The sequence below is a fragment of the Schistocerca nitens genome, chromosome 6 (assembly GCF_023898315.1).
Source record: "Schistocerca nitens isolate TAMUIC-IGC-003100 chromosome 6, iqSchNite1.1, whole genome shotgun sequence".
Lineage (NCBI taxonomy): Eukaryota > Metazoa > Arthropoda > Insecta > Orthoptera > Acrididae > Schistocerca > Schistocerca nitens.
In genome coordinates, this window is record NC_064619.1 from 608,463,526 (window position 1) to 608,478,148 (window position 14,623).

Consider the following 14,623-nt stretch of genomic DNA (forward strand, 5'->3'; position numbering starts at 1 on the left):
GAGAGAAAGAGAGAGATACTTGTATTACCACATAAAATTTTTTTATCTTATAAACTTTCTCCTTTCAGTTGCAAGAGGGGAATATTTATCTTTTCTAATGTGCATATTTAAAAAAGTTTAAGCTCAGCACTATTTTCGATGTATGAAGCTATTTTGTTTCCTGTTAAGAATTCCTTTCATTGAAAACGATTGTAATCTAATGACTGGCAACAGTTGGACATTTACACATGTAAATTAGTTCACATTTCCAGTGACGATGTTAAACGAAAATAAATAAATAAGAATAATAAGAAAACAAATTCATTGTAACGAGGTTGGGTTAAGTTTTGATAACAAAACTGATTAAGTAAATATACACTATTGGCCATTAAAATTGCTACACCATGAAGATGACGTGCTACAGACGCGAAATTTAACCGACAGCAAGAAGACGCTGTGATATGCAAATGATTATCTTTTGAGAGAATTCACACAAGGTTGGCGCCGGTGGCGACACCTACAACGTGCTGACATGAGAAAAGTTTCCAACCGATTTCTCATACACAAACAGCAGTTGACCGGCGTTGCCTGGTGAAACGTTGTTGTGATGCCTCGTGTAAGGAGGAGAAATGCGTACCATCACGTTTCCGACTTTGATAGAGGTCGGATTTTAGCCCACCGCGATTGCTGTTTATCGTATCGCAACATTGCTGCTCGCGTTGGTCGAGATCCAATGACTGTTAGCAGAATATGGAATCGGTTGGTCCAGGAGGGTAATACGGAACGCCGTGCTGGATCCCAACGGCCTCGCATCACTAGCAGTCGAGATGACAGGCATCTTATCCGCATGGGTGTAACGGATCGTGCAGTCACGTCTCGATCCCTGAGTCAACAGATGGGGACGTTTGCAAGGCAACAACCATCTGCACGAACAGTTCGACGACGTTTGCAGCAGCATGCACTATCAGCTCGGAGACCACGGCTGCGGTTACCCTTGACGCTGCATCACAGACAGGAGCGCCTGCGATGGTGTAATCAACGACGAACCTGGGTGCAGGAATGGCAAAACATTTTTTCGGATGAATCCAGGTTCTGTTTACAGCATCATGATGGTCGCATCGGTGTTTGGCGACATCGCGGTGAACGGACATTGGGAGCGTGCATTCGTCATCGCCATACTGGCGTATCACCCGGCGTGATGGTATGGAGTGCCGTTGGTTACACGTCTCGGTCACCTCTTGTTTGCACTGACGGCACTTTGAACAGTGGACGTTACATTTCAGATGTGTTACGACCCGTGGCTCTACCCTTCATTCGATCCCTGCGAAACCCTACAATTCAGCAGGACAATGCATGGCCGCATGTTGCAGGTCCTGTACGGGCCTTTCTGGATACAGAAAATGTTCGACTGCTGCCCTGGCCAGCACATTCTCCAGATCTCTCACCAACTGAAAACGTCTGGTAAATGGTGGCCGAGCAACTGGCTCGTCACAATACGCCAGTCACTACTCTTGATGAACTGTGGTATCGTGTTGAAGCTGCATGGGCAGCTGTACCTGTACACGCCATCCAAGCTCTGTTTGAATCAATGCCCAGGCGTATCAAGAGCGTTATTACGGCCAGAGTTGGTGTTCTGGATACTGATTTCTCAGGATCTATGCACCCAAATTGCGTGAAAATGTAATCACTTGTCAGTTCTAGTATAATATATTTGTCCAATGAATTCCGGTTTATCCTCTACAGTACTGGCCATTTAAAATGCTACACCAAGAAGAAGTGCAGTTGAATGTAAAATTTCCGAAGCTTGCAATGGGGCAAAGCATCTTCTCATATTGATCTACGTTTGTTTCGACACGATTCATTAATACAGACTTATGAACTTCATTTGTAGCTTTACGATAGTAAGAAAATCTTTCATCTAAATAAAACTGCAGTATCCAAAACAATACCAAACATTTTGTCTAACAATAAGAGATTTATAGTGATAAGCACGCCCAGGCGTTTCTGCCTGCAACAGACCTGGCGTTCGCCGTGCCTAGGTGACGTGACGTCACGAACAAGCGCCGAGGCCTTCGTTCCAGTCGGTGTTGCCTGCGCCCTCTGCGCCGGGCCCCATGTTGCACGTTGGCGCGACTACCCGGCATTCTCCCGCCACAACAGAATTGCAGACAGGAAATCTACGGGAAAGAAGCGCCGTCGAAGAAGAAGGCGTCGTAAAATGTTAATTCCCAAGACGGTGCAGGAATACAAAGAGTGGACAACAGAAGATGAAGATCGACAGACGCGAACACCAGTGCGCCGCGCGGGGCCCCTCCTCCACTTAGAGTGGTGGTGGGGGCAACCCGGCGCCGCGCGCCACAACGCCGATCGTCTAGTAGTCAGTGCGGCAAATCGACGCGCCGGTGGCAGAGGACCCGCCGAAAGCCAGACCACCGGTGAAGGTGTAGCAGCTGCCGCGGCGCTAACGCGGGAAGAGGCAGTCTCGCAGACACCGAGGCACCAGTCACTCGAGTCGACATTTAGCCGCAACGCGGCTCGGGCGCGCTAAGGAGCGCTCCGCACGTGTATGTTTACTCGCCGCGCGAGGTAATGCGTTCGCTGTTGTGATTTAGAGCTCTCACAAGATATGGCGTTCTCTTACCGTCAGACGACGGTGAAACGTTCGACGATTCCTACGCGCGTCCAAAGGCTTACGAAATTGAACGGTTTGTGAGAGACGACATGCATGTCGAACCCCACGAGCTGATAGGCATACACCTGTCTATCACTGTCAGTATTGTCTATCTCAAGATGAAAAACGAAGAAGCGTGTGACAAACTAGTCACACGTTCCACCAACGGCTACCGCTTTCGCCACTCTGACGGTAACGTAAGCACGGTAACCGTGGACAACACGGGTGTGGCGCGCGGTGCGCATATTCGAACTGCCGTTCGAGGTCCCGGCAGCGCTCGTTACTGACGCGTTGGGGCCATATGGAACGGTCCTAAGCTACACGGGAGAGAAGTGGAACACCTCTGAAACCTATCGCGTGCTCAAAGGCGTCCGACAGTTACGCATCGAACTCCGCAAACACATGCCGTCGTACGTGTTCATCGGAGGTTGCCGAGCCATTATTATTTACGACGGACAACCGCGGACGTGTGCCGGCTGTGGATGGGAAGGCCACGTGCGATCCAACTGCCCCCATCGCCGCCTTGTCGAGGTGCCACGTGCGGAACCAGTACAGACAGCTGTGTCAACCGCGTTACCGCTAACGTACGTGGAAGCGGTGCGGCGGGTGTGCACAGATGCCGCGCCCTTGCTGCAGTCAGACAGACGCTGTCAGGCTACAGGGACAATACGGTCTTGTCAAGTTCAAGCGCTAGCGATCATCAGTCGGATGCAGAAATGAAAAAGTCAGGTCGGAGTGCAGTTGATCAGTCTGTTCGTGGCGATGGACAAATTGCCATTATTAAATGGTATGACAACAAATCTGTAATTGTTGCCTCATCTGCAGAAGGAAAATTGCCTCTAGGACGGTGTAGGCGTTGATCAAAGCAACACAAACAATATGAAAATATCAGAAGGCCTCTTGCTATCGAAAAATATAATGAATACATGGGTGGGGTCGACATCCTGGATCGCATCATGGCTGTTCACAGACAAAGTGCAAGAACAAGAAAGTGGACAGTGCGAATGATCCTGCATCTCTTTGATTTTGCTTGTGCTGCGGCATGGATAGAGTACAAATGCACTGAAGAAAAGAAGGAAAAATACGATGGACTATCTACAATTTAAAATTGAGGTATCAGAGTGGCTTATCCATTCAGGAAATGATACATCTGATATTAATGACGAATCTAAAGGTGTAGATAAATAAGTTTTTACTGCTTCCAGCTCCTCGAAAAGACAAAGTCTTCCAGCACCAATTCCGAGTGATGCTAAACGAAAGAGCAGTGCTGTTCACATGCCAGAGGTCACGAACGATGAAAAGACTCATCGTTGTAGACGACTAGGATGTAAAAGTGTAAGAGCACGAGTTTTCTGCACAGAATGCAAGATTCATTTCTGCCTTGTGAAGGGTAGAAATTGTTTTCGAGATTTTAACACGAACTCAACTCACCGAGAAAAATCAGTGTATGTTAAAATAATATAATTTAAAAATATTAACACTTTAATACAGGAGCAAATTTCATTGTACAATATCAAACTTGCCACATAAATCGATATAATAACTTACGGAGTCACATACATTCATTCATTCCACAATTGTCTGTTGAAAGCACCGATGATGGCTGTTAATCAGTTGAAATCGATTTGCAAAAGTAAATAAAGAAAACATGATTTTGCGACTGGTTGCTGCTTAATTGGTAATTTTATGCTACTCGTTCTGTCGGAGTAGTAGGTATCCTTTTGAGATTTTCAAATGTCAGGTTGACAACCTGACATTTGTATTTTACCGACAAGCTCGTCAAAGCAATGGATAGACATACGAAAATATGTATTAAATTTGTCTTCGTCTTTGCGCAATTCGGAATACATTGATTCGTACATCTTTTTCCACCATAGGGTGCACCCAAAAGCGTCTCTGTAGCGTGGAATCTCTCTTTTTGTATATCATATAGGCTGAAATGACTTTTACTTGCAGCGAGTTCATCTCTATACATCCGATCAAACAGAACGATGTGTTAGGCCCGTTGCACACTTAGGCCGGGGCCACACGAGCGGAATAGCTGCGGAACGTCAGAAGCGCAGTAAATGACCGCACCGCTATGGCTGCATGGGGTAGATGTCCACACGGGGCGGAACGTCTGCGGCTGCGGAATTTTGCCGCTTGCCAGCCGCATCGCCCATAGCGAGGCGGAAAAACCTGCTACGGCACACGCAGCGCTATGGGTCATGAGAATCAATTGGGCATTTCACACGGGCGGTGCGACAGGTGTGCGGAGAAGGGCCAGCTGACAGCAGTCAGTGCTGGGAGCGGAGTAGAGTGGCCATTTGCAGCAGGCAGTAGCGTGCTCCGTTCCGTGTGACTACAAAGTGACTTCCACGAGGTGCCCACTAGACATTCAGAAAAGAGATATGGAGTTTCTCTGATAATGGAAGTGGAAAAAAGGCCTTGTACTTGGGATGTAAGGACCGAGGAATACAAGGACAGAAATAAGAAGGATGCAGCATGGCATGAAAACTGCTGTGCATTATTCGATGATTTCGCAGATCATTCAAGCACAGAGAAAAAATCCGTTGGTAAGTTTTTCGTCCACTATTAGAATAACACAATTGGTTAAAAGATCACTGAATTGCGACATAGTTAACGAATTAGTTTTCTGGAACTCGTTAAGTATTTTTGTTTAGAGATTGCTGAACAATGATAAGTGTTGAGAAAGTCCTGCATTACTGTTATTGTTGACATGTTACACATTGATCATGTAACAACAATGCACAAATATAACAATAGAAAAGAACAGCATATTTGGACAATAATATGTAAGAATTGGCAATAATGGTAACGATTCTTTTGCATCGCATGAATTAAGCCACATGATCGCCTTGGACAATTACAATCTTGGATAGAGTGATAAATCACTAAAAATATAACATTAAACAAATCAGGTTCAGTAAGCACTGCTCAAACGAGTTTCTGGATAGTGTATGAAAGAGTAAACAATAGCCGATTAGTTAGTTTTATTAAGTCTCAGGTGAATTTACAGGTGTAATTACCGATAATAACAAGCCAGAACAATAAAATTAATAAAACTGTAAATATTAAGGAAAATGCATAAAAAAGTTCATTTTCTGCTCTATGTAACACCTCAGATTTTGCTGTTCTGCCAAGGCACTTTACCAGCCTCACTTACAAAATAATTTGCCATTACACTCTGTTTCTTATTGCTGACACACTTCTTTCATCCAAGTTTGTTACAGTCTCAAATCCATTCACAATAAATGTGTCTTCAATTTGGTGCCCATCTCTCTCGCGCACATAATTATGCAGAACACAACATGCTTTTGTCATGTCAACAGCAAAATCCTATTTCACATTCATGGCTCGCTGGAACAAGCGCCATTTGTTCGACAATATGCCGAAGGAACATTCAACGTACCTACGAGCCCGTGACAAACGGTAGTTGAAAATTCTCTTCTCGCGTGTCAACATTTTACGACCATATGGTCGCAGTACGTGTTTTGAGAGTCCTACCCTGTGGAAACGTCTGACCGGAAATACATTGTGTATACCAGAGCCCTCTGGCTAACCAAATGCCACTGGGATAGTTACACCGTATGTGTTTGTTGGTGACGAAGCATTTGATATTTTAAAAATTGTGCTGTCTGAATCTTTTCCAAACGAGCCAATGCCAACAAAAACGAATCTATAATCTGAGTCTGCCACTGCTAAAGGAACAATGGAAAAGAAGTCCTTATAATTATAAAACAGTGAACCACTCGTCTTAGGTTTGACCAACCGAATGTGTTTACCATCGATTGCCCCTATGTAATTTGGGAAATTTGCACGGATTTGGAATCCATTGGCAATATTCTTCCACTCCTCCTCTGTCGGCTGAGGCAGACACTTGTCACGCAGGCAGCCCCAAATCGCACAGCACACTTTCCTCACTATGTCACTGGCCGTTGACTTGCCTATTCTGTATGTATAAAGCAGATCAACTAAGTGACAACCAGTAGCCAAATACCTAAAACCAAAGATATAAATGTATAAAAATGACGTTCAATATTTAGTCATTATTTAATGATGTTAAAGATTTTAAAGTTACGTTAAATTTCCGTTTCTTTTTTTCTCCTTTGTAGGCCAGAAATGTTAAAGATTTTAAAGTTACGTTAAATTTCCGTTTCTTTTTTTCTCCTTTGTAGGCCAGAATGCACAACAAAAGTGGCGTAACATTAGGGACTATTATCGGAAATATGTAAGGAAAGTGAAAAATCTGGTTCAGAAGCAGTAAGAATATCAAAATACGTGTACACTGACCAGCTGGGGTTCTTGGCACCTGTTTTAGAAACAAGAGATTCAGTTTCAAGTCTACAGGAAGACGAAATTCAGCACTTGGAACATCCTTTGGAATTTTCCCTCGCAGAAGACGACACCGGCAATCCGGTAACATCAGTTGACGCCTCAACACCTGAGCAGATTTCAGTAGGCTCATCAGTTCCACAAAAGAAAACGAAAGTGAGAAGCGTGAAAACAGACCTTGAAGCTAAATTATGCTTATTTCTGGATAGTCCTCCAATTCGTTCTCCGTCCGCTGAGGACGGAGACAAATCGTTTTTTGATTCCTTGTTGCCCACGCTGCGTAAGTTTGATTTTGATCAAAAACTAGAATTCCGTATGGAAGTTTTACGCCTACTTCAGCGCATCCGAAACGCAAAATCGCAACCATTTCATGGCTGTTATGCAGCGTGTCAGCAACCTATGCAACATGCACCAACGCATGCAGTAAGCCCAGGACATTTCCAAACATTACATACACAAGGAAATATGTACAACCAGCGTGCAGCTCCTCAATTAGTGCAGATGCAGTCTCAACATTATCGAGCTGAAAGAATTCTGACGTCTAGAGAACAATCGCCTTCTATTTCAGCAGAGTTTATTGATTCTGACTCTTGAGTAGAGGGTTTTTGCAGAAAAGTGAATTAAAAGGAGTTACTTTCCCTTTTTGCATGTCCATTCTGTTAATTTCATTTACAGTTAATTGATGTTTCTTATCCTCAATAGACAGATTTACATGTAACATTTCATTCAATATCAATGAAGAAATGAGAATTAAACTTGTTCGTTTATTGACCTAATCATTATCTTTTTTTAAAAAAAAATTGCAATGAAAGTGTTGTTAAAACTAGTGATAGACATTACTGGGTTCTTTAATTTTAGCGGAGATAATTTTTGGCTGAGACAGGATACTTACACATTAGAATTCACTTACCTTAAAGTTATAGCCAGCATTTCCATTGAAGGTATGGCGAGTCTCATGTTCGTGTCTTGCTTCTGTAAAGCGTTTCTAAGCGTGTGATGTAATTCATCGAAGCTTGAGAAAGACATTCGGAAATAGTTGAAAAATTTCATTTCATCCTCTCGTAGCTAGTTAAATATAACGTAAAACGCCCCTTGCAACAACCGACTACTCACTACTGGATGCACCTAGTACTTTCGGTGTATTTTTCTCTTTTTCAGTATTTTTAACCCTACGTATGCCACTACTGCACAGTGTCGAGTATCCATCGCGACTACCAGCTTAAAAAAAAGAAAGGAGAGAACAATTCAGTCTATTTGCTTGGCCGCCTCGCGGCTACGAAGCGAACTATCTTCATTCTAAGAACATTTCGCGCTGTACTAGAATGCAAAGTGTATTCTTTTTCTCGTCTCTATTGTCATTTAATAGCAAGGTAAACATTTACCAGGTCGACTTTACTTACTTTCTTAAAAATTGTGTTGATAATAGTTGTTTAATGTTTTGTTAATGAAACAGTATAGACAAGAAAAAATGACACATACAACAAATAGCTAACTCTGCACCTGAATCTGCAAATGTCTTTTTCTACTTTTAAAATGATGAACCTTTTAAAGATGTAACGTTAACATAAATTGTGACTGTAAATGCCTTCATAGACGACATGTGGAAAATAAACACATCACAACTGTGCATTGTGAGCGAGAATAGCCTCGAGCGTGGCGCGCCGTAGGCAGCTGCGGCCAAGCGCCAATATACGAGGGTTGTTTTTTAACCCTTTCAGACCCCTTGTCCATTTCAATGGACACTACTTTTCGAGAGTAATATCTCATATCTGAGAGCACAGATGTTTTTAGGATTGCTTGTACGTCGCAATGGAAGTCTTTTGGTTCAATCTGATGGGCGATCCTGCCATCTAGTGGTGAAGTCACTAAGTATTTGGACGTTGTTTGACACAAGATGGCCGTACAGAGGAAGCATGTAAAAGGTGGGTACATATTTCGACCAATTTTACGTGTTTAAAGGTTAGAGTTCCCCTTGTTTTTAAGTTTTATTTGTTTTAGTAAGGTTTTGGATGCTTTCTATAGCAAAATTAGATACATGCTTTCGGAAAATCACTGTATTATCGACGTTACAAAACTTATGTCCATTGAAATGGACATTTAGTCCCAATGGTTGTTTTTACTTGTGTGCTTGTAATATATCTCTGCTATATGAAAATAACTTCTCTGATGCAACTGCGCCTTTTTTGTAACGTAGGGGACGAAACTAATTTATTTTATGTTACCAAAGGTTCAGTAGATAAAATTCCAAGCATTTATGTACAATATTGCAGTAGTTGTACTTGATGTTATTGCTTCAGACTTGGTATTTGCGTCTTGTAAGCAATTTCATGAACAGTGTTGAAACATCTGACGTATTGATTTTCAGAATTTTATCATATTGAGAGGGATGCTTCCCAAATACTGGATTTGCTGATGTCAAGTGAGGTTTCTGACTTAGAGCCCTCAGAGAACGATGAAAGTGGCCCTGATGATGCAGAATCTATTCCACAATGCACTAGACCTGGTATGTAATAATAAAACGATCAATCTCACCTGACTATTATATATATTTTGACCTGGTTGTTGCTATACTGCATTGTCATTTTTAGGTGCTGATGTAGTCACAAACTACGAAGAGGAACAACTGGAGGACGATAGTTGCAGCACAGAAGAAGATGACCAAAATCATACTTATGCACAGGACTCACATGTTGAAGACTCTATTATTCCATCTGAGTGGGTGTTTACTGAAAAAAGTAATATTAGATGGAGAAGAAAATCGCCTACACTCCAAAGCATACCTATAGGTGAAGACCAGTATTCAGTGCAGCCATCAGTGTGTGATATGACACCCACTGAATATTTTTCATCGAATATTTTTCAGAGTACATTTCTCATGCTTGCTTAGAAAAAATGGTTGAAAAAAATCAACATGTTTGTATTGCAACATGGGAAAACATTTACACCGACAAATGCAACAGAAGTAAAGGCTTTCCTAGGGCTTAATATAATTATGGGATGCTTGAAATACCCCAGAGTTAGAATGTATTGGGATTCAGCATTGCATTTAGATCTCTTTGTGGAAAGTATGTCAAGAGAGAGATTTTTCCAACTGAGATCAAATTTCCATGTAGTGGACAATTTGGCAAGGCCAGAAAATTGCAAAGACAAATTTTACAAAGTGAGACCCATTTATGATTGTATTAGATGTAGATGTTTGGAACTACAGATTGAGGAAGAATTGTGTGTTGACGAGCAAATGATTCCTTTCAAAGGTCATTTAGGAGTAACAGTATTGTAAGGGAAAGCCTAAACCTTGCGGTATAAAACTGTTTTTATTATGTGGAAGAAGTGGTCTGTGCTATGACTTTCTGTTGTACCAAGGAGATACTCCAGAAATCTCAAACACTTTTGTAAAAAAGTTTGGTTTAGGGGCATCTATTGTTCTAAAACTTGTTGAGAGAATTAACAGGGAACATGCTTATTTATATTTTGATAATTTCTTCACAACATTCAACTTACTAGAAATATTAAAAATAAAAAATATATATGCAGCAGGAACAGCAAGACTATGTCGCATGCCAAATGTACCTTTCACCAGTGATAAGGATTTGAAAAAGAAAGGGCGTGGTTTTTCTGAAGAAGTGGTGAGCATGAATGAAGCAGTGATAATGTGTAAATGGTTTGACGTAATGTGTAAATGGTTTGACAACAGACCCGTAGTTCTGGCATCAAATTTTGTAGGATGTGGTAGTCAAGATGAAGTACAGCGCTGGGAAAAATCAAGAAAGATATATGTTTCTGTCTCACGGCCTGAAGTTGTACGTCGTTACAACCATGCTATGGGTGGGGTTGACAAAATAGATATGTTAATTAGCATGTATAGGATTTTTATTAAATCTAGAAAATGGACATTGAGAATGTTGTTCCACACTGTAGATTTAGCGTGTGTGAACAGTTGGTTGGAATACAAAAGAAATACTGAATTACTGGGAGAGAAAGAGACAATGGATTTGCTTCATTTTAAGATGAGAATAGGAGAGGCTCTTGTAAAAATGGGCACTAGTACCAAAGTGAAACGTGACAGACCCAGTAGTGATTTACAGGACATAAAAGCAAAGAGAGCAAGAACTGAGATTCGTCCGGCACCAGAGATTCGGAATGATGATACTGGACATTTTCCTGAGTACCATGATACTAAATAAGCTTCAAGGTGCAAAATGCCTGGTTGTAAGAATAAAACTCATGTATTTTGTGAGAAATGTAATGCTCATCTATGTTTTGTCAAAGGAAGGAATTGTTTCAAAATGTTCCAGAATGCAGGATGTAACAACTGTTGATACTCTTTGTCCATTACAATGGACATTCTGTAAAATGTAAATAAAAATGTTTTCAGTGATTTTGTTGGATTTATTATGTTTCTTGTGGTGTCACCGCCAGACACCACACTTGCTAGGTAGTAGCCTTTAAATCGGCCGCGGTCCGTTAATATACGTCGGACCCGCGTGTCGCCACATCAGTGGTTGCAGACCGAGCGCCGCCACACGGCAGGTCTAGAGAGACTTCCTAGCACTCGCCCCAGCTGTACAACCGACTTTGCTAGCGATGGTTCACTGACAAAATATGCTCTCATTTGCCGAGACGATAGTTAGCATAGCCTTCAGCTACGTCATTTGCTACGACCTAGCAAGGCGCCATTATCAGTTGCTATTGGTCTTGTGATTAATGTACAGTCAAGAGCGACGTTCACTATTAACGGATTAAAGTTAAGTATTCCACCAGCTACGTCCGTTTTTCTAAATTCTAATTTCCTTGTCCTGTTCCAGACCTCACGCCAGCCTGTGTGAGCTAAAATGCGTGCCTTTCGGCTGCCTCTAGTAAAGCCCGTCTCACACGGAGCAAGATTCGCTGCAAGTTTCCTTGCTGGCTCGCGTGACAGCTGCCTTGCAGGCTCAGTCGTCTGCTAGCGGGCTACCTTGCTGGGTACCTTGTAAGATTTCCAGGATGGGTCCGGTGCTATTTTTCTTGTAAGGTTCCCTGCATGCTACCTGCGTTGGCCAATCATGAGACGTTTCGTTTGTGACGTCAGACGCAGAAAGCTTGAGCTGGAAGCCTTTGTTCATAGTTGCTTTTCTGCTGTTGTGAGGTGCGGTAGGAAGTTATAATTATTAAATAATGGCTCCGCAGTGGTCCAAGGAAGCGATTGAAACTTTGATATGTGCTTATAGGGAAGAACAGTGTCTGTACGCCGTGAAAAGCGCAAATTATTACAATAAACACTTGCGTGCAGAAGCACTCGAAAGAGTTGCAAGTGCCGTGTGTCTTGTTCGACCATACACGACGAGCAAGGAGTGCTACAGCAAAATGCACAATCTACGAACTCAATTTAAAGTGGAGCACGCCAAAGTAAAATCAACGAAAAGCAGTGGCGCTGGGATGAACGACGTAAGTACGAAACTATGAATTTTGTGTTGAATGTAGAAACCTACTATTTGCAAAAATCGGACACATTTAAGACTATTTCCTAGAAATATCACACTGAATATTCACCCGATTTTTGAAAGCACATAATCTTGAATGGTAATGGATTACGATGTAGCTCTCCCACGTACATTTTACTATGTTAATATGAACTTACAATTTTTCAGATATACAAACCATCTTTATGGTATTACGAGAAGTTAATGTTTTTGGCGGATCATTGCTTGCCACGAAAAAGCACAGCCATAGGCCTGACTCAACATTCCATGACTGAGGACAATGAAAGTGAAGAGGTAAGTTACCTATTTACTTAAGACAAAAACTGAATTTCATGGGTCTTAAACACATTACAAATGCAATTAGAATACTGTGCTCCACTGTCGTAGTTATTCATACAAAATCATGTAGTGGGTAGTAGTTTTGTAAAATTACTTTTGAAAATGAGGTTATTCTGTTCGAAGCTATTTAAGAACCATAGTAAACCCTGAAGGGATTATTTTTTAAATTTTTTAACCTTTTAAAAACTGGAGCAAAGTAGCCCTAGTGCAGATTAGGCCTAATTTGCTTGTGGATAGGTGTCAGTTTTCTCTGTGGTTTTGATATGGTTTTATTTCTTCTGTATGATTCCCAGTCTTCATCTGAACTTCCTCATCTGCAATTTGTTCTTATGATAGGTCTTCATCACTAGAATAATCAAGCACTGCCTGGTTTCTTCCTTCTATCAGGTTGTTTACTAGTACCTTTTACTGATTCAGAAGCATTTTGGGACATTTTTAGCAAATGTTCCATTTGTTATGGATTACTGGAATTCTTTCAGATTTTGTGTGTATTGTAATTTGCATATTGGTGTGCTCTTGGCTTTTGTTCGCATTCATACCCACTGTAATAACACTAATCTCTTAAGCAGTATTCCTTTCAATGTGTTAAGATTCATCCCAAGTTGCTTCAGGTGTGAAAGACAGCAATGAAAATATTGTGGAGCTATTTTGATCAAATTTGTCAGAGGGAAAAAGTTGCCTCAGTTTCCCTGAAATTGGGGCAAAGAACACCCCCCCCCCACTTTTATAACAACAAAATGTAATTTATATAGAAGTTAACCCTTATGTAGTAACTGTCTCTTACATTATTTACAAAACTTTCGTTCAGTTATAGTATTGCAATAAATTTCAGAACTTTTGCAATTTACAGACATGCAGTCTCTCTTCTCAAAGTGTGGATATACAACCATCACCACATCAAAACATCGAAGGCTGTTATAGTCTTGATGTGGATGTGCTGAACGATGTATGCATTGGGGAACAATGTGGAGAAGCATCACCACCACCACCACCACCACCACCACCACCTACCCATGCCACTCAAAGCAGGGATGGAAGAAGAAAGAGGCCTGGTGATGGGTACATGAGTGCTGTTGAGGTCATAGCTAATAAAATATGTGCCACCCAAGACCGCCAACAACCCTCGGCAGAGCTAACTTTGGATAGCTGCATGATATTCATTGGTAACCTTGCAAAGGAAATCAAGAGCAATGAAATCAGAATGCAGTTAATAAGAGACCTTGTTAATGTAACAACAGAAGCAGAACTGAAAGATCTACAGATACAAATGCAGAACTCGAGTGAAAGTGAAATTGTGTAAGTTTGTGATTTTCATGATGTACAGAAAATAAATGGTATTTAAAATTATTTACTTTATTCCTTTCTTCCAAGTTCCCTTTAATTTCCACTAACATCTGGGCCAACAATATCTTTATTTGTTGTGCAACATACAGTAAAGAAATATGACAGTCATTGAATTATAAAATTGTCATTCCATTACTTCATTTATGTCATTTACTTATGGAGGGCACACCTTTCCCAGCGTTTCTCCTCTTAATCCAGTTTTTCGTCCATTCTTTCTTTCTTCTTCTCTCAGTAGCATGTATTTCTGCATCGTTTAGCACCAAAAGAGCTAATAATGCCAGTTTGCTCTGAACATCTGTACCTGAAGCAGCCATCTTCGTTCGATACAACACGCAGCCGATCACAACACAACTAGCTGCCGATCTTGCACCGTGGGAGAGCTTCGGCATGGAAGATAGCCGGCTCCTTTCCCTGCAAGCCGGCAGGCATGCACGCACGCCATCTCGCCGCGAACCTTGCTCCGTGTGAGACGGGCTTTAGGCTAAATTTACACTGC

General features: G+C 41.7%; 1 protein-coding gene across 1 annotated transcript; it reads left to right on the plus strand.

The window, feature by feature from the left end:
- The first annotated feature begins 12,314 nt into the window (after positions 1-12,314).
- Positions 12,315-14,083, plus strand: LOC126263519 (uncharacterized). The gene is made up of 3 exons (XM_049960612.1): positions 12,315-12,409; positions 12,613-12,738; positions 13,634-14,083. The coding sequence occupies exons 1-3, from the start codon at positions 12,329-12,331 to the stop codon at positions 14,081-14,083; spliced, it is 657 nt and encodes a 218-aa protein (XP_049816569.1). The 5' UTR covers positions 12,315-12,328.
- Positions 14,084-14,623: the final 540 nt, after the last annotated feature.

Bases quoted from the DNA above. Each gene is read 5' to 3' on its own strand.
- LOC126263519 (XM_049960612.1), top strand. From the start codon at position 12,329: ATGCACAATCTACGAACTCAATTTAAAGTGGAGCACGCCAAAGTAAAA. The intron at 12,410-12,612 runs GTAAGTACGAAA...ACAATTTTTCAG, and splicing joins GTGGCGCTGGGATGAACGAC to ATATACAAACCATCTTTATG. The intron at 12,739-13,633 runs GTAAGTTACCTA...TGCAATTTACAG, and splicing joins AGGACAATGAAAGTGAAGAG to ACATGCAGTCTCTCTTCTCA.